The 26,028-nt window shown below is 39.3% G+C and overlaps 2 protein-coding genes across 2 annotated transcripts; both read left to right on the top strand.

The window, feature by feature from the left end:
* The first annotated feature begins 1,132 nt into the window (after nucleotides 1–1,132).
* Nucleotides 1,133–1,787, top strand: LOC140923605 (adenosine receptor A3-like). The gene is made up of 2 exons (XM_073373677.1): nucleotides 1,133–1,583; nucleotides 1,699–1,787. Exons 1-2 carry the CDS (start codon nucleotides 1,133–1,135, stop codon nucleotides 1,785–1,787), a joined length of 540 nt encoding a protein of 179 aa, XP_073229778.1.
* Nucleotides 1,788–11,663: 9,876 nt separating this feature from the next.
* LOC140923604 (adenosine receptor A2b-like) lies at nucleotides 11,664–12,578 on the top strand. The gene has a single exon (XM_073373676.1). The coding sequence runs from the start codon at nucleotides 11,664–11,666 to the stop codon at nucleotides 12,576–12,578; it is 915 nt and encodes a 304-aa protein (XP_073229777.1).
* The last annotated feature ends 13,450 nt before the right edge of the window (nucleotides 12,579–26,028 follow it).

Here is a 26,028-nt window from a genome sequence, read left to right as displayed (position 1 = left end):
TGCGAAGACGCATGCACCGCGCACGAACGTAGGCAAAGGCTCGGACGATTAGTTTAAGTTTTAATATATGTTGGAGCTAGTTGTGAATCGAAATTAACCTTTTGTTTGGTTTATTGATTTTTGTTATATCTTTCATTAGTGAACATCCATTTCTCAAGAAGTTTTAAACTCATGTTTCATCATCCAAGAGAGATGACAACCGGGAGTTTTACCTCCTTAGTGTTTGATTCTTCTAAGAAGACTTTGTCATGAAATTTGAAGAGTTCCTAAGATATGCATTTAAAAATGTAAAAACTTCAGAACTTTGTTCACGAATTTGTAATGTTCTTACGGCGCTCGTTCTCAGCAAAAAAAGACCCTAGTTTTGAGCAGCGTTCTCCCTAATTGAACATGTTGACTTACAGTGGATAAATTGACTGGTAGGAAAATATGACGACGTTTGGGCAACTAAACTCACGCTCCTCGACGTGCATAATATGTTGCAAATAACAAATTTATAAATTTGTTGGAGTCTAACAAGGGAAGTTTATTTTTCACTTGTCACGGAGTTGCGAAACATTTAATAATAATAATAATAATCATAATAACGCGAATATTTATACAGGATAACCTATCAGTTCTAATAAAAAGAACTGTTATCAAAAGGGTCCTGTAATTATCTCATGAATAGCTAAAAAATAAAAAAATAAAATCGAAAAAGGAAAATAGAATAAAATAACACTAAGAAATCTAAGATTTAAAAATCAAAATCTGTAAAAATCATCGACTTACAAGACTGAAAAGAGTTATGAATTATGGAATACTATTGAAAAAATTGTTTTAAATTACTCTTAAAAAGAAACCTAGAATTTACAGTTCTTAAATGCCGAGGTAAAGTATTATAAACTAGAGCCCCTTGAAAGGCAAAACTTCTCCGTCCAATTTCTAATTTGGTTTTGGGAAGTTTTAGTGAACACCCATTGTTTCTAATGTTAATGTTGTGTTCAATTTAATTTTGTTAATAATGCAGAGCTGTCAAACGTCATTTATTCGACATAAAAACCTAGTGAGTCATAGCGGAAAAGAACACCTTTTGTGAAGCAGTCAAAGTAAGGCACCTCGTCTCTCAATAACAGCAAGAAAAATGGTGAACATGACGGAAGGCGAAAACGTCACTGTGATGAAAACACTGCTTTCTGCAAACGTTCGTGTAGGTTTCTACATTGCGATAGCAGCTGTAAGTATTGTTTTCTCCATCACGGCATCTCTGGGCAACATTCTGATCCTGATTGCTCTTCGCAAAGTGACTTCTATTCATCCGCCGACAAAACTGTTGTTTCAATACTTGGCGATCACTGATCTTGGCGTTGGTCTCATTTCCCAGCCACTCATGGCCACCGTGATGCTCCTGGTTGATAATATTGACATCAAAATTGTGAATATCATGTTTGCCCATCTATTCTCGTCTTTATCCATTACTTTTTGTGGAGTATCGGTTTTTGCATCAACTGCCTTGAGTGTGGACAGACTTCTCGCCCTGTTTTTGGGGTTGAGGTACAGACATGTTGTAACACTGAAGCGAATTCGTGCAGCTCTTGCCTGTGGTTGTTTAGCCCTCCTGTTGACTGTGTTGGTTTGGAATTTTAGGACAAAATCCGCCAGGATTATGATTACAATTTTCTTGACACTCTGTCTGATTATCTCGCTGTTTTGTTACAGGAAGATCGTCCTTAGACTTCGGTAACATCAGTCCAGTGTACGAGACAATGCCCAGCAAGGACAAGCGAACACAGGAGGAAGTCCATTGAACTTAGAACGATATAAGAGGACTGTTGTAAGCGTAGCTTTAGTGCAGCTGGCATTAGTAATATGCTATCTTCCATTTAATATTTTCAATACTTTGATTCATCTAAAGGGTATTCACCCTAATATTTATTTTCTTTATTATTTTACTACAACTCTCCTTTTCTTAAACTCGTCTTTAAACCCGTTCCTGTATTGCTGGAGAATCAAAGAAATACGACAAGGAGTGAAAGCCACAATTAAAAGGTTTTGCACCTGTTTAAGTCAAGGAACATCCACTTTATCTACGAATCAGTAAAAAATATTGTGTAACAGCAGCTCATTCTCTCTTGGTGATAGTAGTGTCAACTGAAAACCAATAACTGAAGCTAATAACTTGAAAGAAATGAATAAAAACAATCATGCTTTAAAGGTTTATCGATATTTGAGAAAAAATGATAATAAATAAATAGCAAATTTTCACCATGTTTCAGCTACCAGCACCATATTGCTCGTATTAAGAATAATATGTGCGCATTTTATCAAAAGTGGTAATTTCCAAACTTTTGGTTTCTTTACTGCTTAACGTTAGTCTGGATTTTTTTATTTTGATTTTTACCCCTGATTCAGACCGTGTGGTGAGTGGGAGGGGGGGGGGTGCTTTTGAGCCCCCCCCTAAAAAGTTGAATACTTCAGAACCGTTCAATCTATGACCTATGGAGAGGGGAAAACCGGAGTACCCGAAGAAAAAAACCTCTGGGAGCAAAGGAGAGAACCAACAACAAACTCAACCAACCCTCACATGGCGTCGACGTCAGGATTTGAACCCGAGCCACATCAGAGGGAGGCTGTGAGTGCTTTCACGCTTGCGCCACCCCTACCCCTCCCTTAAAATGGCGATAGATTTATTACCTGCCTAAAACTTAAGAAAGACATTTTTCCAGGAAGTGGTACTTGAATATAAGATAGGTGGCATTTTGTGGTAAACATCGATCGGAAAAGGAAAATAAATTAAATAAGAATTCATTGAAGTGATAAGGGTGGCCTGATGGTCTGGTAGCATGATTCTCGCTTAGGGTTCGAGAGGTCCTGGGTTCGACTCACGTACAAGCCCCAACCTATTCATTATTTTCCTATAGACCATAATGCATCTTGTTTACCCCCCCCCCCCCCAAAAATGTTGCATAACCATTGTCTTCGATCTCCCTTGGGACGACTGTAATACCCAGGAGAAATTGGAAACAACAGTTATACAAAATTTCGGGGCGTGAACTGGGTGCATTAAGGTCTATGTGAAAATAGCGAAATGTGAATTTAATTTTCAGGCCTGCAACTTTTTTGGGGGGCTCGGGGACTGCCCTCCTCCTCAGGCACTTCGTTTTACGTAAAGTGGCGAGCGAGAAACGCGAGTAACACGCGAGTGACTGGTGACGAAACGTAAGGGACCATGGGAGGGAGAAAAACGAGAGGCACGCTTTCTACTGCCCGCTTTCCTTTACGCCCAAAATTTTATCGAGGAAGAGACGTATGGGTACGAGGCTGAGTCGGAGGTTTTTTGGTTTAAAGTGGCTACACTGGATTTTTTACTGGCCAGAACCTCCCAATTTTTAGCCTTAACTACGTTGTCTATACAAAGATATAGAAAATATAAGAAGTCACCACAGCTTCATCCGAAAAAAGATACTAAAATTTGTTATTTGCAGTATAGACTGCGAGCAGTCATAAATTCTTCAGATTTATTGAGGGGAGTGCTTCTCCCGTCTCGCGCCTTCAGTCACGCGCATGGTCATTTGCGTCTCTTTCGCTCTTTGCTCTACGGGCAGTAAAAGATCAAAATCACTGTGGCAAAAAACGCCGCCTCAATGGCATTGGTCCCTAAATTCTGCAGTCTTCCTAGCTGCTGAAACTCAAGAATTCACGGCTTCTTCCAATAGTTACATGTACAAACACAATAGATCTGCACCGTTCTAAACCGTTTATTTCACTGGTCCCCTTTAATCTGCACTTCCGTTGTTTTCAGACATAGGGGAATTGTTTTGTGACAATCCCTATTGTTTTCCCAGCTAATCAAAAACAATCTTTCAAATGGGTGCGGGATCGTCCTATAAACAACGCTAAGTAAAACGACAAGTTTGCATACAAATCCGATTCTTAGTATTAGATAACAAGGGAGTCAAATACAACCAGAAAGTATCAGTACCTTGAAGTTGTTAAAAATTCGTTGAATTTGTGTCTTAAAAGCGAAGCAAAACAGACCAGAGAACTTTCAGTGCAAGAACTCTACGTATACCATTTGCGGTAGAGAGCTGTAAAGTACTATGCTGAGTTTGTACGTCAACTAAACTGTTTGTTGATTTAGACTTCTTATAGTTACTTACCTAGAAAAGTACTAACAGCTAGTATCTGTTGCCATTGAGGTTTGGCGTGAAAGCATTTCACCATTCCGGTTTGCGGGTACATTTTGTCCTTCACAATTTATCATCGGATTCATCCCATCCGGCGAGCTTCCGTGATTTTGAAAAAACTTTTAACACCACATACACGCACCCTGAGTGCTTGCGATCCTTATCGACCAATCACCAATTAATGAAGTGAAACTTTAGTGGCTGACAGTCTTTCAAGGCTACGCTGCTTCTTTTTCGTAGAGCTCTTTCCCGGTCCCTTGGGTTTTAGTTCGTTTCGATTGAGACTGAAAATAAATATTATTTTTTAAATGAGATTTATTTCTAAAAGAAATAAATGGTTTTATGCTTAATGTGACTGATCATTATTGTATTTCTCCAGCTACCAGCAAAGGAGGGTTTCCTGTCATCCGGGTGATTTGTCACGAAAGTGTCATTTATGTCACGGGTCATGTAGGTCACAGAAGCGAGGCACAAGGCCTCCTTCCTCGCATTACAAGACAGTCAGAAACATTTTTGATGGCGACCGGATTTAGATGCAGGATGCTTGCGATTTATCAGTCTCTTTCGCCCTTCTTGGGTCTTACCTACCGAGCATCACCTCTTCTTTGAGATAAGTACTAGATTATTGCCCGATGGCTCACCGCTTACTCTCGGTGCTGTATTGATGTCCACAGTCATGTTCGTGCACATGATCGTCTTGTTGATTGCGGGAATTCATACACGTTGCGGTCGTTTATGCTAATGAAATGCCATTGCTTATTGGTAACATCGAATTTTACATCCGATCGACCATTAATTTTTTATGTTTTCAGTTACACTGGCGTGTATGCTAGTCCGTTCGGTGTGCGTAGCACAGTTTCGTTGTCCCTCAGACCGGTTGTGCCTCGTGTTCTTCAGCTACTTGTATCGCTGGTGCCAACTGGCGCTATATTTGAAATCAGTAACACTCGCCCGATCTTCAGTTGCCTGGAGCTGGGTCTCTTTGTTTATGATCTTGTTTTGTGATTTGGAAAGACACTTTATTTATTTATAATTATTTTGAGTTTACCTTTATACAATTTGAGCATTTTTGACCTTTGGACGCAGCTTATATGTATAATTAATATTACAGTATTATAAAAATACAAAAAAAAAAAAACAACAGCAACAGCAACAACAAAACAAAGCCAAATAAAACGATGCGTTATTAAACCCTACAGGCTAACACTTGCAACCATTCTAACAAAGTTACCTCAGAGGTACAGTGTACTGTATCAGCATATCAGGTTTATCGTTTGCTGTTCATATGTCAGTTTTGTCTGCATATTGTGTTTTTATCCTGTTGCATTGTGTATCGTTGTGTTCTGTTGTTTTCCTTTAGTCGCTGTCGGCGACATTCTGTCTGCCAGTGCTTACTTCTGGGCCGTTTTTTCAGTGTGAGGCTTTGTTCCTCCACTGGTATTTGAGGCGTTGACCTCATTTTGTTGAGGTTTTGTCCTCATGTTGTATCAAGGCTTTGTCCTTGTTTTTTTATATTGAGGCTTCGTCCTCATATTTTATTTTGAGGCTTTGGCCTCGTATTACATTATTTATTATTTTGGCATTTATAGGGGAGTTTTTTGCGTCGACTTAATGTCTGACAGACTTTCCCTGCCACATTTTTATTGTGTTATATAGTGGATTCGTCCATTATTTTTATTTATTACATTGAGGCTTTGTCCTCATATTCTATTTTGAGGCTTTGGCCTCGTATTATATTGAGGCTTTGTCCTCATATTTTTTTTTGAGGCTTCGTCCTCGTATTATATTGAGGCTTTGTCCTCATATTTTATTTTGAGGCTTTGTCCTCATATTTTATATTGAGGTTTCGTCCTCATTATTTTATGTTGAGGCTAGGTTCCTCAGTTTGAGGCTTTGGTCCTCATTGTTCTAGGCCCCTGTTCCTTTGTTTGTACTGCTTATTTGATTTGTTTGCAGTGATATGTGTGTGGTTCTGTTGTTGTATTTTTGTCTAGGGTAACCAGATGCCAATATTATTTGGTTTGAATTTCTATTCACATTTTTTGCCTTTTTTGTCTATTTTTTAGTCTTTATTCATGCAATCCGTTATTTTGGTTCACATGCAGCTACATTAACTTTAATCTCCGGTTTTGTTGGCTCCCCTGTTTTGATATGTGTGGACATTACAGTCCTGCATTTATTGTGATGAGACACTGTTATACGTTGCTTTATGCTTTACTCTCCACGTCACATCAGTGCTTTTAGCTTTGTTGTTTCTGAGGAATTTACGGTTTATTTGTTTTGTTTGGGAGATCCTGATTGATTTATTAATTGGTTACACATTGTTCTTTAATGGTAGCACATTCTGGCTTTTTTAAAGAAGTTGTTTTTATAGTTTTTTCATTTTACTGCAGGTGCTAAGGTATACACATGCAGCTCCCTTTCATGAACGCCTTTTGAATGAAGCCAGTCTTGAGCAGAGTACCAACCAGCTTTATCCAACCATCTTCAGCTTTCCCTTGGCATCTCTCTTAAGAAAGTCAATAGCTCTGCATTCTCTTTGGTTCCTCAATTCAGTTCAACATAGTATGCAAGAAATGTTCCAAAGAGTTGTACACATTCTGCTGATCAGTTTTCCAGGAGTTGCATCTCTAGTGTCGGGCTACTCAAGAGCAGCTGCTGCGTCCCTTGGCACGTGGCACCTACGTGTACATCTACTTGGGCAGAACTTTCCTCAGGCAACTTTGGCTTGCTGGGCATTGTGATTGGGTATACATGTAGCTCAAGTGTATAGGACATGTATGTCATTTGATACTTATGTGCAGGACATATGGGCAGTGACATTGTAATATGTAGAATTCTCACCACATGAGTCAGGGTCATTCGGCCATCTTACAGTATATTGATTTTTTCACTTTTAAATTCACCTGTTAGTTTCCTAGGTGATTTCTGCTTACAGTATAGTTTCAAGGTGACTGTGTGAGCAGGGGCCATACAGCCATCTCACAGATTTTCATTTGAATCAGTTACATCAGTGAGTTACGTCAGACTTTTTTATTAGTATCATTCAGGGTGACTGTGTGAGCAGGGGCCATACAGCCATCTCACAGATTTTCATTTGAATCAGTTACATCAGTGAGTTACGTCAGACTTTTTATTAGTATCATTCGGGGTGACTGTGTGAGCAGGGGCCATACAGCCATCTCACAGATTTTCATTTGAATCAGTTACATCAGTGAGTTACGTCAGACTTTTTATTAGTATCATTCAGGGTGACTGTGTGAGCAGGGGCCATACAGCCATCGCACAGATTTATTGTAATCAGCTACATCAGTTAGCTATTTCAGACTTTTGATAAGTATAATTTTGCATGACTGTGTGAGCAGGGGCCATACAGCCATATCACAGATTTCCAAATTTAATCCGTCCATTATGTCACTGAGCTATGACAATTTAGAGTAAATTGTTATTATTTAAATTCATGTTTACTCTGTGAGCAGGGGCCATACAGCCATCTTACCGATTTCATTTTAATCAGTTACATTAACAAGCTATTTCAGCTTTTTGATAAGGGAGCAGGGGCTATACAGCCAGATCACAGTTTTTTAAATTAAATCATTTCATTATGTCACTGAGCTATGACCATTCAGCCTAAATTGTTATCATTTAAATTCCTGGTGACTGTGTTAGCAGGGGCCATACAGCCATCTTACTGATTAATTTTCACTTCTAATCATTTCAACCTGGTTTAACTTTACAGCTTTTAAACACGTTTGAGCTTCGTATCAATGTGGCATTAGTGAGGCCGATATTATAAGTTGACTGTGTGAGCTGACAGGCTATGCAGCCATTTCCTTTATTCTAGCTACAGTAGCCCATTTCTGTTGGTTACATCAATCCACTTCTGTATCCAAGACTTAGGAAAACGTTACTTAAAACTCATTTGCTTATATAGGCCATTTTATTCCCATCTAGTGTCCAGTGCTTAGTGAATAAGTGCAATTTATGATGGCTGTGTGAACACGGGCCATACAGTTATCTCATTCATTTTCACTTTTAAACTGTTAGTTAACTTAAGGGATTCACACTTTTTAATCTGTATCAGATTCAATGACAGTGTGAGCAAGGGCCATTCAAACTTGTACATTTCTGTTGGTTACACTGATCCATTTCAGTAAGCAGGGCTTGGTAAACAGCCTTACCATTCTATTTCTATATGTTTACGTGCATAACCTCCACTGAACTAAACTGGTGGAACTAAGCTGTGAGTGACAGTGACAAAGAATGTATACAATGTCCTATTGCTATGGACACACATGAGCCGTTATGGCGCTAGTTGACGCTATTGTTGTAAGGTGTACACGGTTGGATGATTATAATACATGTATATTCATCTCAGCTCTCGCACATTGACCTTTTTATTTTTAATGTGGTATCTTTCTTACCTTTAACCCCCAGAGGTTTTGTGTGACTGCATTGGTTGGGGGATACGTTCCCAATTTTTCCCATGTGGTTTTTCGGGTTTTCGTATCAGGCGGCGCACACCTTTTTCCATTGTACATTTTGATTTGTAGGTACCAGTAGTTTCTGTTGGCGGTCGTCTTGCTTTGGCCTCGGGTGGGGCGGCCCTTTCACTCGTTCCTTGCTCTGGGCTGTGGCGGGTGTGCCCTCACCTTTGCTGGTATAATGTTCTTATGTATCTGGTTTTCCCAGCTTTATATGCTTTAATTTAATAAACGGCCACTCCCGTGGCCAAAATATCCCATAATGGGTTTGTGATTATTTGTGTCCCAGCAAACAGAGCTCACCCAAAGCGAGACTCCGCCAACATCAATAACTTTCGTAATATGTAAAGGAACATGAAGCATAAATGAGATTTATTTCTAAAAGAAATAAATGGTTTTATGCTTAATGTGACTGATCATTATTGTATTTCTCCAGCTACCAGCAAAGGAGGGTTTCCTGTCATCCGGGTGATTTGTCACGAAAGTGTCATTTATGTCACGGGTCATGTAGGTCACAGAAGCGAGGCACAAGGCCTCCTTCCTCGCATTACAAGACAGTCAGAAACATTTTTCCCTCCCTTCCCTCCCGTTAGCTTTATTTTACCCTAGGGAGTGGCGGGTGTGCCCTCACCTTTGCTGGTATAATGTTCTTATGTATCTGGTTTTCCCAGCTTTATATGCTTTAATTTAATAAACGGCCACTCCCGTGGCCAAAATATCCCATAATGGGTTTGTGATTATTTGTGTCCCAGCAAACAGAGCTCACCCAAAGCGAGACTCCGCCAACATCAATAACTTTCGTAATATGTAAAGGAACATGAAGCATAAATATCTTTGTTTATAGTTACTATGACTTTTTGACAATTTTTTGTTTTTATATATAATTATACTCACTGATTACGACCTGCAAATAATGACTAATACTCAAATTTAATCATTAATAAAAAATGAAAATAATAAAAGAAGATCCCGGTAATAAATAAATTTGTTAGCTTGAAAAGCGAATTTTTTTTTCCACAAGTGAAACACTTTTTTTGAATACCACTCTTAAACAGAAAAAGAAGAAAAAATAGCAGACAAAACTGGACCATTGGCGTGTGAGGGTCGAAATCACGACCTTGGCGTTATTAGCACCACGCTCTGCCGACTGAGCTAACGGACCAAGCACACGCCGTTACGAAATTTTGACCAGTAACTTTCTAATCCACTGACTGAAATTCAAATGAAATGCACGTTAAGAATAATTGTATTCTTAATTGTATTCTTGTTTGGCCAAGAGAGAATGATCTATTTTGGCTTAGCTTGAAGGGACTCTGCGAATAGCTAAAACGGAATATCAAAATCTTCTAATAGGCGCTCAACTCTATTTCAATTGTTTAGATATGGCATTAAAATTGGAGCTTAGAATGAACAACGTCGGCGACGGCTACGTGCAAAGTTGTTGTTCTGCTTATATAAACCTATTGGTTTTTTGCCGTTCTCGTTGCCGTCGCCGTTGTCGTTGCTTAAGCTCCCTATTCTCTTACTAGCCTACGTGGCAGGCGTTGGAAAGGGAAGAGAAAAGGAGTTTGGGCTCTCTTGTGGCTGTATTTTACAAATCCTTTTTTGACCAAGCTTGTTCGGTCAAGATACTTGAATGTTGGCCTCGTTCTTTTTTGCATTTTTATTGTCCTCGACTGTGTTCGTCTCGGTCCATAAAAATGCGATAAAAGATTTGCCACTATAATTCAGCCATCTTGACCTCACGCTTGGTCAATAACGCATGCGCATTTGGCAGCTTAACTGTCAGCAAAATAACATGTTTACTAAAACAGGTTTACCAACAAAAATTGTTCAAAAATGTCTTTTTTGTATAGGGTCCAAGTATTTATATGGATTTTCCCTTTGTATCAATTTCTAGTCAACTAGACTGAAAAAGTTGACATTGTTAGACCGTTTTTAACAAGAGAGCTTTTTTAAAGGTGATGAGTTTTTGGCATAGTAAAACTAGAGAGCCAATCCCGTCGTGTTTCATCAAACTTAGGCAATTTCAAAAAAGAACGGCGCTTGACGAGAAATAAAAAAGGGAAGTTTTATCGGTTTTCCACCCGACGCGACGGCCGCAAATGCAGTACATCTGTGGTCGCACTGCTTGAGAGATCTAGAGATGGTGGAGCTTTTGCATCTGGGTTCATATGACCTATCTCGTGCCAAAATTTATGAACACAACTTTAAAAAAATATATAGATGGAAAGAGAATTGAAAATATCAAAGGCCTATCAATTTTGAGGCTTTTGATTTCTCAACAGCGAGACTCGCTGACGGTTTAAATATAGCCTGTGTACAGACGTCCCCCCTCCCTCAGGAAAAATCGGGAGAGGAGTCTCCTCTCCCGATTTTTTCTGAGGGAGGGACGACGTCTGTACACAGGATATTTGAATAATGAATAAATACAATCTGTTTACTGTACAAAGGGAAACATCGCTCACGCGTGTGCCTTAATTGCAAACTAGGTAATAGGAAATTTGCATATGGTCACCTCTTCAGTGCAAATCAACGCCCGCCCTGCAGCTAAGCATTTTCTCTTATTATTGCGTAACTGACCTAAAAAACCTATTCCTGACCACTTATAGTTTTTACGTATATTTTTTTTAAGCACGTAGTTGAATTTATCATCATAGCGCATGTAGGTCATCTAACAAATAGATGGTTGTCCAATTTCTTAAGATCTCTTAATAACTTCCTGTTTAGCTGGTATTGTTCCTAAATTAGAATGTTAGGCAAGGTCGTGGACCAAGTAAGCAAGCAATTAATTGAGGGAAATTAAGGTCTGTAACCTGACAAAATGTTATCGAAGCAATTCGAGGAATATGAATAGAATACAGTTGAATAGAATACAGTTGACCCCCGATAACTCACTGCAAACTTTATAAATTAAGAGTGTATCAAGAGCAGATGGTCATACCTTCCTTCCTTAGACGAAGATAAGACGTTTCACTGACGTTTGCGCCTCCATGATTTAAACTCGAAAACAATGACAAGTTCTGACGAAGTGAACATCACAACCACGCTGACCCAAGTAATCCCACTGCAAACAGACGTGGCTGTATTTCTGTCAGCTTTGAACATCTTCCTTGCTGTCCCAGCTTCTGTTGGCAATGCCTTGATCCTGAATGCTCTCCCCAAAGTAACTTCTCTGCACTCACCAACAAAACTGCTATTTGGAAACTTAGCGGTGACTGATCTCTGCGTTGGACTTATATCACAGCCTCTTTTCGTAACAATTCGGCTTAGCGCTGTTATAAAGATGGACTTAGAAATCCAGTACTATCTTATGAACATTGCAAATGCCTTCGATTTCATTTTGTGTGGAGTTTCCATCCTCACCTTAAGTGCAATAAGTGTCGATATACTTCTTGCTCTTTTGCTGGGAATAAGATACAGAACGATTGTAAATTTAAGGCACACTCGAGCTCTTCTGTCATGTTTTTGGTTAAGTGGGATTTCTGGTGTATTACTGAGCTTGTTTACGAGCTTTAGTGTCGCTTCTATAGTAGGCGTCATTTTTGTAATCATTTCTACAGTCATCTCGATTTTTTGTTACACGAAGATCTTTATGACACTCAGACAAAACGAAACTCAAGTACAAAACCTAGGCCAGAGACGAGAGGGAATGCCATCTCATATAGGGAGATACAAAAAGACAGTTTGGAGCATCGCTTGCGTGCAGTTGGCATTAATCCCGTGTTATATTCCTTTTATTATCTGTGCTATAGTGATGAAGTTAAAGGATTTGAGTGGTACGACAGCGAACACTATTTGGATATTTACATTCAGTCTGATTTACGTAAACTCTTCATTGAACCCAATTCTCTACTGTTGGCGGATCAAAGACGCGAGACAAGAAGTGAAGGCCACGATCAGACGGTTTTGTTGCCGCTCAAGTTAAGTTAGACAGATAGAACGACAGTATTTTAAAGTGGCTATGTCACGAATATTGCTCTTTTAGGTCATTTCTGTGCTGACCTTATCGCAAAGTGCCTTTAACCATATCCAAAATATTCCATTAGAGCCGGATTTAATTTGAAGATGTCAAGTATATTTCATTGGCAAGCACTAACCATATAAAATATTTATTCGATTAACCCCCCGGGGCGCTTATTACAGTTTTGGACCTTGAGAGTGGGCGCTTATTCGAAGCTGGGCGGTTATTAAATTTTCACCGTTTTCAGCAAGTGTAGTATGTTTATTTTGCCACAAAACAATAAGTGGTAATAACGAAACGCGAAGATGTAACAAAGCAAGGCTTCCGTAAACTTCCCCTACTCTGAAGAAAACTCCGTCTTAGGGGAAGTCTCTCTATATTCGTACTTATTCAATTTCAATCTCATTGTCACCCAAGTGGGTGGGGTAGGGGTGTGCGCTTATTCGAGGCTGGCTGCTTGTTAACTTTTTCTGCCTTTAGGATGGGCGCTTATTCGAGGTGAGCGCTAATTCGACGTTGGGCGCTTATTCGAATAAATACGGTAGTTGTTTGGTGGTTTCTGCAAGCAAAGTTTTAAAACACGAAAAATTTGGCCCAACATTTTTATGCTTCAACCCATTTCCATGATTGTCATCCGTTGCAATAGTCGACATCAAACAGTTTCCGATCATTTTACGCTTCTGTGAAACTGCCCACCTACCCCTCCCCTAAACCAACAATAACACTTAGTTCTTACTTAGGGCAAAGTGTTGGCTATGGGAGGGGTAGGTGGGCAGTTTCCCAGAAACGTAAAATGATCCACAGTGGATTAGTTTCAATGCCTAAATATAGACTGAAATAAGAAAACTAGTATTTTGGAATAAAATTGATGCGAAGGCACGTTTAGGCTTAAAGATAGCAAATAGCGTGATATATTCCCTTTAGAAAGACGTGTATTGTTGAAATAAAACGTTATGCAATATTAGATACCGTAAAATTCCGAAAATAAGCCCCGGGGCTTATATTTTTCAAAGACCCTTTTGAGGGGCTTATTTTTGGAGGGTATTATATTCGGAGGGGCTTATCTACGGAGGGAAATTCGCGTTTCAAAATCGATTGAACTAGCCTTATAGTGGAAAGGAAATTTACCGTTTTGGCTTTGTTTTACTTTGTATTTCAGGGCAATTTACCAAGTACAAGCCCCCGGGGGGCTTATATTTGGAGGGGCGAGTTAACGGAGGGTTTTTTACGTTACCGGTTTGGGAGGCTTATATTTGGAGGGGCTTATTTTCGGAATTTTACGGTATCCCTTAAATCTAGTATAAAGGTCATTATGAGGGTTTCCAGTATAATATTCAATAGCTTTTTTAATTCTCTCTTTACGTACCGTTTAAAAACGAGCAAGAGTGTATTATGAGGTTTAAAAACTACGACTGCGAGTTTTTTTTTTTACGGTGAGCGGCTTCATAATCTCTATAGGTCAACTCATTCTTGCACTAATTATTAGATTTGGGGTTATTTCGGTCTAAAAAACAAAACGTTAAAGTGTAGCCGGTACATTCAGTTGTCCACTTTATCAGATTTACTACACTCATAAACATTAATTTCTTCATTTTTTTATGAATCATTAAAAAATGAGTTTTTATCTAGTTTTTGAACTAGTTATAAAGCATCGTAAAACAAACCTATTAAATTCAAAACGGACGGGTATATCTAAAACATTAGACACTAGCTTTAAATTAAACACGAGAGCGGTCAACGATAAAAAATACCGGAGAAGGTGCATTGAATTTTAAAAGGCTAATATCCAAACAATTTAAGTTGGCAAAGGACTTTGCAATGTCATCAACATCTGCTCAGTTTATTTGCTGTTTTGAAGGAACCTGGGAACGAGATTCGTAGGCGTTTCAAATATGACCATCAGTGCAGCTTGAATTTCATGCTTTCTTATATCTATATCTTTCTATTTGTCTCCATGCTGATTGTTGTTATTGTTACACTCCGTGGGTTCAGCGAATAAAATGTTCTACGATAATGACAAGTTTCTACTGTTTTTCTTCCGATACACACTCGTCCGATCCGCTCTCACGCTATTTAGAAAGCAGCATGCGGCATCACACTACACTACGTCACACAATTGACCCATTACACTGCCCCCCTCCTAGACAAATTATTCGTCTCGAATAATAGTGATTTATAACAACAACAAACATAGGTGTCTAAACTGTTCGAGTGTTCCGAAAACAAACATTTTAACTTCATGCTCACCGAGATATGATAATTTAGTGTGAGAAAATAGAAGGGATTCCCGTCACGGATAAAAAAGATAAAAAGATAAGTAATGAGTTGGTTTAATTATTGGCTTGCATTAAATCTATGTAAAAATGATATTTTTTTTTAATAGTAAGTAGATTTGGTGTGTAGCATTTCTTGATTTTTTTGCAAAGGCACAAGAAACACGAGAATTGATTAAAAATGGTGAGTTAAACCTCTATGTATCACTCGATCGCCTGTCTCACCGTACCAAAATTATCATATCCCGGTGAGCATTCGGAAGTCAGCCAAGCGCGGTCATTGCAAGCGTGCTGAACAAGAATGTTGTATCATGACAGACTAGAAACAATAGAAAACTCCCAAAGCACAAACTCAACCAAAACGCTAAAATGTTTGCTCAAGTTTGGGCTTATAGAAGATAATGTCGCAGTCTTTCAACGACCATGAAATTCACAACCGGGGTAGTTAATTAATCTATTGTGGCCCTAAAAAAAATTGACAGAAAAAAACAACGAATTTTTAGAAAAATGCTTTTTTCGTGAGAAGGACTCTTAAACTCTGACAAACGTCAACAAATTATAGCTAAAAATAATTTATATATGTTTGCATTGTTCGAAATCGCGCCCATTTACCGCGGCCCTAAAGATTTTTGCTGACTTGCAAGGACCCATCTGTTATAAAGATCCCCAAAATAAAGGGATAAATCTCATAGTTTATTAGATATAATCATGTGAAGTTTGATTATCATTTTCAAATAATTAAGGATAAATTATGACCTAAATTTGCAAACCGCTGAATTCCTAGTATTGGGTCTTTGCGATTTTGGTGAAACTCTGTTCAACGCAAGGCACTAATTCGCACTATATGTAGCCTGTTCCAGGCGTTCAGATGGTGGCGAGCGGGCTAAAAATTAGGGCGCAGACGAAAAATTGACGTTTCTTTTTGCGCTCGCCGCGTACGACTTAACTTGCTCCCCACTATTTAAACGCCTGGGACAGGCTACACTATATGTAGCCGAGAGATGTTCACCTAAAAATGCCGGCAACAACAGAATTTCGACTCAGACCCCAAAGAGAAGTGGTATTATAATCACGTGACATTTACTTCGATCGCCAACAATTTTATGCTGTATTGTAAATTGATCTATATGTTATCCATGCTATATGTTAGACTTATTACCATCAAAGGAAAGGTGGGGATACCAGAGAGCTTCAAAGTAGGATGGTGCCCCCAATAACTGGGTCGAGTCACCTTAATTGCAAACTAGGAAATAGGAATTCGCATATGGTCACCTTTTCAGAAAAAATCAACGCCCGCCCTGCAGCTAAGGATTTTCTCTTATTATAGCGTAACTGATCTAACAAGCCTTTTCCTGATCACTTGTCGGTTTTTACGTTTATTTTTTCCTAAGCGGGTTGTCGAATTTATCATCATAGCGCGAACAGAGAAGTCGACGGTTCATAGACTTTATTAAACAAGCCTGCCAAGTAGTCTTGTCGGCGGATGAATAGAAGTCACTTTACGAAGAGCAATCAGGATCAGAATGTTGCCCAGAAATGCCGTGATGGAGAAAACAATATTTACAGCTGCTATCGCAATGTATAAACCTACACTTTTGTTTGCAGAAAGCAATGTCTTCATCACAGTGACGTTTCCGCCTTCCGTCAAGTTCACCATTTTTCTTGCTGTAATATTAAGACGAGGTGCCTTACTTTTACTGCGTCACAAAAAGTGTTCTTTTCCGCAATGACACACAAGGGTTTTATGTTGTATAAACAAATGTTTTGCTAGACTCCAACCAATAAAAATTACAAATGAGTTACCAGTTGCAACATATTACCATGTCTGGTAGACGGTAGTTTTAGTCAGGCAAACGTCATATGTTTTCAGTCAATTTACCCCCTAAGTCAACGTGTTCAATTAGGGAGAACTCATCTGAAAACTGAGAGGTCTTTTATTTATTATTTAATTATTTTTGTGTGGAATTGCACACATTTTAGGCATCCTACTGATGAACAGTTACGACAAATACACATAATTTTTAGCAACTACTATAATTTGCAGTCTGTCCACTTTGAATATAATCTTCACTTTGAATAGACACAGACGAGAACTCGAACCTTCCACTAACTCGAAGTAATCGAGGTAATTTTTACTCCCCTTCTGGACATCTCTACATCAATTTACCCTCGATGACTGGAACTATGTTTTAACAGTGGTAGAGGGTCAGAATTAACCCCGTAATTAAACCTGACAGAGAAAGCCTCACCCCTCCACCACCCTTAAATCCTGCTTTCCGGACCCCTCCTCCCACAGTAAAAACCCCATCACAACAAGGCCCGAAGCGCAAAAGGCGTCGGATTCAATTTGTAAATTATCTGGATGATCATAAAGCTCATGCCAAACAGCTGAGGAAACGTCGGCATAAGAAATTCAAACCTTACAAGTACCCCATGGGCGAAGATGAAGATTAATTAATTTCCATTCCTTACAAATCGCTGTGTATTTGACTCTTTTTGTCATCGCCTGGTTTTAATAAAGCTTTTAAAACGGTATCTCTCTTGTGGTTTTATTGCTAGCAATTATTAGTCGCGTGTTTTAATTGATCCTTGTTAAGTTATTTAAAATTGTTTATATAATAATACGTCAAGGTGTTCCCTTGGGTCTTTCCTGTAGAGCTAATTTGTATTCAACTTTGGGCTTGCAAACTCGCATAATTAACTGACTAACGGTGCGTGAAACGCTGAGACTGTAATAGTTTTCATTTCCTCGAGATAGATAGGAGAAAACGTCAGACAAAATTGAAATAGATCGAGAGTTTTCAGTTCTACTTTGTGTATGTGTTTTGTTTATATATATATCCGAGTTTTAGCGCTAAATAAGATATAGTAAGCCGTTTCTCGCGTTGCTTGGTGATCGCTTCTCTTATTTGTATTTTTGCCTTTTAATAGACGTTCAAACCCGGCTCAAGTTACTTAACGGGCAAGCCTAGGCAAGCCTATTGTTCCTATTGTAGTATTCGCTCATGAGTAAACCTATAGCGAATTAGTATGTAGGAAGACAGTTATTTATAGTACGGAGGAAGGCATTTTTTCCCCAGGTTAGGTCAATGGGTGACGTCATAGACTATTCCTAAACTATCTTTACCTATCCACCAAGGGGGTTAATTCTGACCCTCTACCACTACTTATGTTTTAAGTGCCACTTGTAAACCAACTTTACTTCATCCAAGTGATGTGACAAGGGTGTTTTGTCATGGAATTTAAAGAGTTCCTCTTAAAAAAAGATATGCATTTAAAAATGCAAAAAAATCAAAACTTTGTTCACGAATTTGTGACGTTCTCACGATGCCAGTATCAGAAAAAAATGATTACATAATAAATAAAAAACCTCTCAGTTTTGAGATGAGTTCTCTCTAATTGAACATGTTGACTTAGGAGGTAAATTGACTGAAAACATATGATGTTTGCCCGACTAAAACTACCGTCTACCAGACATGGTAATATGTTGCAACTCGTAACTAATTTATAAATTTTATTGATTGGAGTCTAGCGAAACATTTGTTAATATCATTGTACACCTGTCAAGTTACTTTATGTTTGTTACCACACGTTTCTGATAGGTTGTGTTAAATAAACAAACGCAATTTATACAACATAAAAACCTTGTGTGTCATAGCGAAAAAGAACACTTTTTGTGACGCAGTCAAAGTAAGGCACCTTATCTCTACATTACAGCAAGAAGAATGGTAAACTTGACGGAAGGAGGAAACGTCACTGTGATGAAGACACTGTTTTCTGCAAACATACATGTAGGTTTATACATTGCGTTAACAGCTGTAAATATTGTTCTGTCCATCACGGCATCTCTGGGCAACATTCTGATCCTGATTGCTCTTCGCAAAGTGACTTCTATTCATCCGCCGACAAAACTGTTGTTTCAATGCTTGGCCATCACTGATCTTGGCGTTGGTCTCATTTCCCAGCCACTCATGGCCACCCTGATGCTCCTGGCTGATAATATTGACATCAAAATTTGGAAGATATGTTTAAAACAGCTTTCGTCTTTATCCATTCCTTTTTGTGGAGTATCGGTTTTAGCATCAACTGCCCTGAGTGTGGACAGACTTCTCGCCCTGGTTATGGGGTTAAGGTACAGACACGTTGTAACACTGAAGCGAATTCGTGCAGTTCTTGCCTGTGGTTGTTTAGCGGTTCTATTGATTTTGTTGGTTTGGAATTTTAGGGAAAAAACCGCCAAAATTATAATTACAATTTTCTTGACACTTTGTCTCATTATCTCGCTGTTCTCGTACACGAAGATCGTCCTTAGACTTCGGCAACATCAGTCCAGCGTACGAGACAATGTCCAGAAAAGCAGAACGAACACAGGAGGAATTCCATGGAACTTAGATCGATATAAGAGGATTGTTGTAAGCATAGCTTTGGTGCAACTGGCTTTAGTTATATGCTATTTTCCCTTTCTTATTTTCACAATTGTTACTCATCTGAAGGATATTCACCTTGGCCATTATTTACTTTGGTATTTTCATACTTCCACTCTCGTTTTCCTAAACTCGTCTTTAAACCCGTTTCTGTACTACTGGAGGATCAAAGAAATTCGACAAGCAGTGAAAGCCACAACCAGAAGGTTATGCGCCTGTCTAAGTCGAGGAGCGTTGACCCTATCTACGAATCAGTAAAAATATTTAATGTGTAACAACAGCTCATTCTGTCTTGGTAATAGTAGTGTCAAAAAACAATAACAGAAACTAATAATTTGAAAGATGGCTAAGAATCAATAGAAACGATCATGCTTGATAGGTTTATCGATATTTGAGAAAAAAGTGATAGTAAATAAAAAGAAACTTTTCACCATGTTTTAGTTACCAGCACCATATTCCTCTTATTAAGAATATGTGCCCATGTTATCAAAAGCGGTGTTTTCCAAGCATTTGGTGTCTTTGCTGCTTAACGTTAGGAGTGGAATTTTTGTTTTATTAACCCTATTCAGACCGGCACCCGCCCCACCTTCGCTAAAAAGTTGATCAACTTCGCATTCAAGCTATGACCACCAAACGTAGCGACTTTTATTAAAATTTATCTGGACTGGATAATAGACTCGAAATAAGATAAGGAGGGAAACGAACTAGTGTGTACATTTGAAAGTATTTAATTCGATAACGTCTACTCAGTAGTTTTCGGCTCATCTGATTCCTGGTCGAATTGGAATTTGAAAATGTTGGTTTTTAAGGAGAGGGGAAAACCGGAGTACCCGAAGAAAAACCTCTGGGAGCAAAGTAGAGAACCAAAACAAACTCTGAACCAACCCACACATGGCGAATCACGTGGCGTCGACGCCAGGATTTGAACTCAGGCCACATCAGCGGGAGGTGGCGAGTGCTCTCACCACTGCGCCACCCCTACCCCTCCCTTAGAATGGCGATAGATTTATAACCTGCCCAAAACTTAACAAAGAAATTTTTGCAGAAAGTGTTACTTGAATATCAGATAGGTGGCATTTTGTGGTGGTAAAGATCGATCGGAAAAGGAAAATGAATCATATAAGAATTTATCGAAGTGAAAAGGGCCGGGAAGGGTGACCTGTTGATCTCGCCTAGGGTGCGAGAGATCCCGGGTTCGACTCCGGGACAGGCCCCAACCTGTTGCTGGTTTTCACATGACGTCACTAAAATTCAATCTACGAAACTATCGATTCTACCGAGATTTTACCTTCACTATGTATTAGAACAGCTGAAAACTAATTTTCATACAAATTTTCTCTTCAAAAGGGTTCTTGGTTTTGTGATAGAGTACGCTTGAATTTCAAAGTTTTTGCGTGACGCGGCATTTACATGACGTCCAAGAGAGCTGTCATGTAGGTTAAAAAAACGACTTATTCCAGGGAATTTTGCTATGTAAACAGTTCATATATTAGAAATAGTATTACTTTAATGCTTATGAATACTTCGAAGAACAAATTCACGCTTTTGTAGCAAAACTCGGTAACAGATGTTTCTGTTGGTTTCCGTCCGCCTTGTTGGAGGTCATCCGGATGGGCACCAGCATGGCGTCTCTATTATACAAATCTCTATAAATTTGGGTAAAACGTTTCTTCGAATATCTCGTATAAGAAATATTTCTCTGACCTGAAATCTGGCGAGGGTCTTTGCATATATACCTCCTTTTATTTCTCAGATTCTGGACTTTATCTATTGAACGGTTTTGATTTTTATTTTGATCTATTTTGAATTGCGTGACAATGAAAACCAGCAATTCACCATTTTCACATAGACCATAACGCACCTTGTTTACCCCCCCAAATTTTAAATACCCATTGTCATTGTTTTTGGGAAGGATGGGGCGGGGGGGGGGGGGGACTGTGTGCATTATGGTCTATGTGAAAATAGCGAATTGTGAATTTTAACTTTCAGGCCTGCAACTTTTTCTTTTGGCTCGGGGGCTGCCTCCTCCTCAGGCACTTCGTTTTACCCAAAGTGGCGAGCGAGAAACGCGAGTAACACGCGAGTGACCTGTGACGAAATATAAGGGACCATGGGAAAGAGAAAAACGAGAGGCACGATTTCTACTCCCCGCCTTCCTTTGCGGCCAAAGTTTTATCGACGGAGAGAGACGTATGGGTACGAGGCTGGCTCGGACTGGTTTTTTGGTTTAAAGTGGCTACACTGGATCTTTTAGTGGCCAGAACCTCCCAATGTTTAGCCTTAAATACTTGCCTATAAAAAGATATAGAAAATAAGAAGTCACCACAGCTTCATCCGAAAAAAGATACTAAAATTTGTTATTTGCAGTATAGACTGCGAGCATTCTCTTTTTTTCTTTAGATTTATTGACGGGAGTGCCTCTCCCGTCTCGCGCCTTCAGTCACGCGCGAGGTCATTTGCGTCTCGTGCGCGTTTTGCTCGACGAGCCGATGCCCGCAGTCTGTTTGCTGTGAAAGATCAAAATCTCTGTGGCAAAATCCGTTAAGTTATAAAAGAAGGGTCGATCGATGGTTAGTCTTTGCCGCCTGAAAGGCATGGGTCCCTAAAATCTGCAATCTACCTAAAGCTGCTGAAACCCAGGAATTCACGGCTTCTTCCAATAGTTACATTTATATAAACACAGTAGACCTGCACCGTTCTAAACCACTTATTTCACTGGTCCCCTTTAATCTGCACTTCCTTTGTTTCCAGGGAGAGGGGCATTGTTATGTGACTATCCCTACTGTTTTCCCAGCTAATCAAAAACAATCTTTCAAATAGGTGCGGGATCGCGCTATAAACAATGCTAAGTAAAACGACAAGTTTGCATACAAATCAGATTCTTAGTATTAGATAACAAGGGAGTCAAATACAACCAGAAAGTACCAGTAACTTAAAGTTGTTAAAAATTCGTTTGAATTTGTGTCTTAAAAGCGAAGCAAAACAGACCAGAGAACTTTCAGTGCAAGAACTCTACGTATACCATTTGCGGTAGAGAACTGTAAAGTACTATGCTGAGATTGCGCGTCAACTAAAGCTGTTTGTCGACTTAGACTTCTTATAATTACTTACTTAGTGTTTTGTCCAGCATGGTTGTCACGCCGGGTGAAACCAATAATAAAGAGAAAAAAGTGGTACTTGAATTTCAGAAAGGGGCAGTTATAGTAAATATCCATGGGTAAAGGAAAATATGAATAAAATAAGAAAATATTGATAAATCAATAGCGTTGGCCTGTTGGTCTAGTGGCATGATTCTCGCTCAGGGTGCGAGAAGTCTAGGGTTCAACTCCCGGACAGGCCCAAAATAACAGTATCTAATTTTATGCATGCGTTCTTTTTTGGGGGGAAGGGGTGGGTGGGGGGAGGGGGGAGGAAATGATCTATTTTGGCTTAGCTTGATGGGACTCTGCTAATAGCTTAAATGGAATATCAAGATCTTCTAATAGGCTCAACTCTTTTTCGGTTGTTTAGATATGGCATCGCAGCTTAGAATGAACAACGTCGGCGACGGCTATGTGCAAAGTTGTTGTTCTGCTAATATAAACCTATTGTTTTTTTGCCGTTCTCGTTGCCGTCGCCGTCGTCGTTGCTTAAGCTCCCTATTCTTTTACTGCGTGGGGAAGAGGGTGGAAGAGAAACGGAGTTTGGGCTCTCTTGTCGCTGTATTTTAACAAATCATTTTTTTGACCAAGCTTGTTCGGTCGAGATGCTTGAATGTTGGCCTCGTTCTTTTTTGCGTTTTTATTGTCCTCGACTGTGTTCGTCTTGGTCCATAAAAGTGCAATAAAAGATTTGCCACTATAATTCAGCCATCTTGACCTCACGCTCTGGTCAATAACGCATGCGCATGTGGCAGCATAACTCTCAACAAAATAACATGTTTACTAAAACAGGTTTACCAACAAAAATTGTTCAAAAATGCCTTTTTTGTATAGGGTCCAAGTATTTATATAGTTTTCCCTTTGTATTAATTTCTAGTCAACTAGACTGAAAAAGTTGACATTGTTAGACCGTTTTAACAAGAGAGCTTTTCTGAAGGTGATGAGTTTTTGGCATAAATGTAAAACTAGAGAGCCAATCCCGTCGTGTTTCATCAAACGTTGGCAATTTCAAAAAAGAACGGCGCTTGACGAGAAATAAAAAAAACGGAAGTTTAATTGGTTTTCCACCCGAAGCGACGGCCGCAAATGCAGTACATGGGTAGTCGCACTGCTAGAGAGATCTAGAGATAGTAGAGCTTTTGCATCTGGGTTCACATGACGTATCTCGTGCCAAAATTTATGGACACAACTTTAAAAAAAAATATAGATGGAAAGAGAATTGAAAATATCAAAGGCCTATCAATTTTGAGGCTTTTAATTTCTCAAAAGCGAGACTCGCTGACGGTTTAAATAATGAATTATATTACAATCTGTACACTGTACAAGGGGAAACATCGCTGACGCGTTTGCCTTAATTGCAAACTAGGAAATAGGAAATTTGCATATGGTCACCTCTTCAGTGCAAATCAACGCCCGCCCTGCAGCTAAGCATTTTCTCTTATTATTGCGTAACTGACCTAAAAAACCTATTCCTGACCACTTATAGTTTTTACGTATATTTTTTTGAGCGCGTAGTTGAATTTATCATGATAGCGCATGTAGGTCATCTAACAAATAGATGGTTGTCCAATTTCTTAAGATCTCTTAATAACTTCCTGTTTAGCTGGTATTGTTCCTAAATTAGAATGTTAGGCAAGGTCGTGGACCAAGTAAGCAAGCAATTAATTGAGGGAAATTAAGGTCTGTAACCTGACAAAATGTTATCGAAGCAATTCGAGGAATATGAATAGAATACAGTTGAATAGAATACAGTTGACCCCCGATAACTCACTGCAAACTTTATAAATTAAGAGTGTATCAAGAGCAGCTGGTCATACCTTCCTTCCTTAGACGAAGATAAAACGTTTCACTGACGTTTGCGCCTCCATGATTTAAACTCGAAAACAATGACAAGTTCTGACGAAGTGAACATCAGAACCACGCTGACCCAAGTAACCCCACTGGAAACAGACGTGGCTGTATTTCTGTCAGCTTTGAATATCTTCCTTGCTATCACAGCTTCTCTTGGCAATGCCTTGATCCTCACCAACAAAACTGCTATTTGGAAACTTAGCTGTGACTGATCTCTGCGTCGGACTTATATCACAGCCCCTTTTCGTAACAATTCGGCTTAGCGCCGTTATAAAGATGAACACAGATATCCAGTACTACCTTATGACCATTGCAAATGCCTTCGATTTCATTTTGTGTGGAGTTTCCATCCTCACTCACCTTAAGTGCAATAAGTGTCGATAGACTTCTTGCTCTTCTGCTGGGAATAAGATACAGAACGATTGTAAATTTAAGGCACACTCGAGCTCTTCTGTCATGTTTTTGGTTAAGTGGGATTTCTGGTGTATTACTGAGCTTGTTTACGAGCTTTAGTGTCGCTCCTATAGTAGGCGTCATTTTTGTAATCGTTTCTACAGTCATCTCGATTTTTTTGTTACACGAAGATCTTTATGACACTCAGACAAAACGAAACTCAAGTACAAAACCTAGGCCAGAGACGAGAGGGAATGCCATCTCATATAGGGAGATACAAAAAAACAGTTTGGAGCATTGCTTGCGTGCAGTTGACATTAATCGCATGTTATATTCCTTTTATTATCTGTGCTATAGTGATGAAGTTAAAGGATTTGAGTGGTACGACAGCGAACACTATTTGGATATTTACATTCAGTCTGATTTACGTAAACTCTTCGTTGAACCCAATTCTCTACTGTTGGCGGATCAAAGACGCGAGACAAGAAGTGAAGGCCACGATCAGACGGTTTTGTTGCCGCTCAAGTTAAGTTAGACAGATAGAACGACAGTTTGTCACGAATATTGCTCTTTTAGGTCATTTCTGTGCTGACCTTATCGCTAAGTGCCTTTAACCATATCCAAAATATTCCATTAGAGCCGGATTTAATTTGAAGATGTCAAGTATATTTCATTGGCAAGCACTAACCATATAAAATATTTATTCGATTGACCCCCCGGGGCGCTTAAATTCGAGGTGGGCGCTTATTCGAGGCTGGGCGGTTATTAAATTTTCACCGTTTTCAGCAAGTGTAGTTTGTTTATTTTGCAACAAAACAATAAGTGGTAATAACGAAACGCGAAGATGTAACAAAGCAAGGTTTCTGTAAACTACCCCTACTCTGAATAAAAATCCGTCTTCGGGGAAGTCTCTTTATATTAGTACTTATTCAGTTTCAGTCTCATTGTCACCCAAGTGGGTGGGGTAGGGGTGGGCGCTTATTCGAGGTTAGCCGCTTGTTAACTTTTTCTACCTTCAGGATGGGCGCTTATTCGAGGTGGGTGCCAATTCGAGGTTGAGCGCTTATTCGAATAAATAGGGTAGTTGTTTGGTGGTTTCTGCAGGCATAGCTTTAAAACATGAAAAATTTGGCCCGACATTTTCCTGCTTTAACCCATCTCCATCCTTGTCATCCGTTGCAACAGTCGACATCAAACACTTTGGGATCCTTTTACGTTTCTGTGAAACTGCTCACCTACCCCTCCCCTAAACCAACATTAACACTTAGGTCTTACTTAGGTCAAAATGTTGGCTATGGGAGGGGTATTAAAATTAATGCGAAGGCACGTTTAG

The sequence above is a fragment of the Porites lutea genome, chromosome 13, assembly GCF_958299795.1.
Source record: "Porites lutea chromosome 13, jaPorLute2.1, whole genome shotgun sequence".
Taxonomy (NCBI): Eukaryota; Metazoa; Cnidaria; class Anthozoa; order Scleractinia; family Poritidae; genus Porites; species Porites lutea.
The sequence above is the reverse complement of the archived record's forward strand: the minus strand, read 5'-3'. Positions and strand labels throughout refer to the sequence as shown.

Bases quoted from the DNA above. Each gene is read 5' to 3' on its own strand.
- LOC140923605 (XM_073373677.1), top strand. From the start codon at position 1,133: ATGACGGAAGGCGAAAACGTCACTGTGATGAAAACACTGCTTTCTGCA. The intron at 1,584-1,698 runs GTTGTTTAGCCC...GTTTTGTTACAG, and splicing joins TCGTGCAGCTCTTGCCTGTG to GAAGATCGTCCTTAGACTTC.
- LOC140923604 (XM_073373676.1), top strand. From the start codon at position 11,664: ATGACAAGTTCTGACGAAGTGAACATCACAACCACGCTGACCCAAGTA.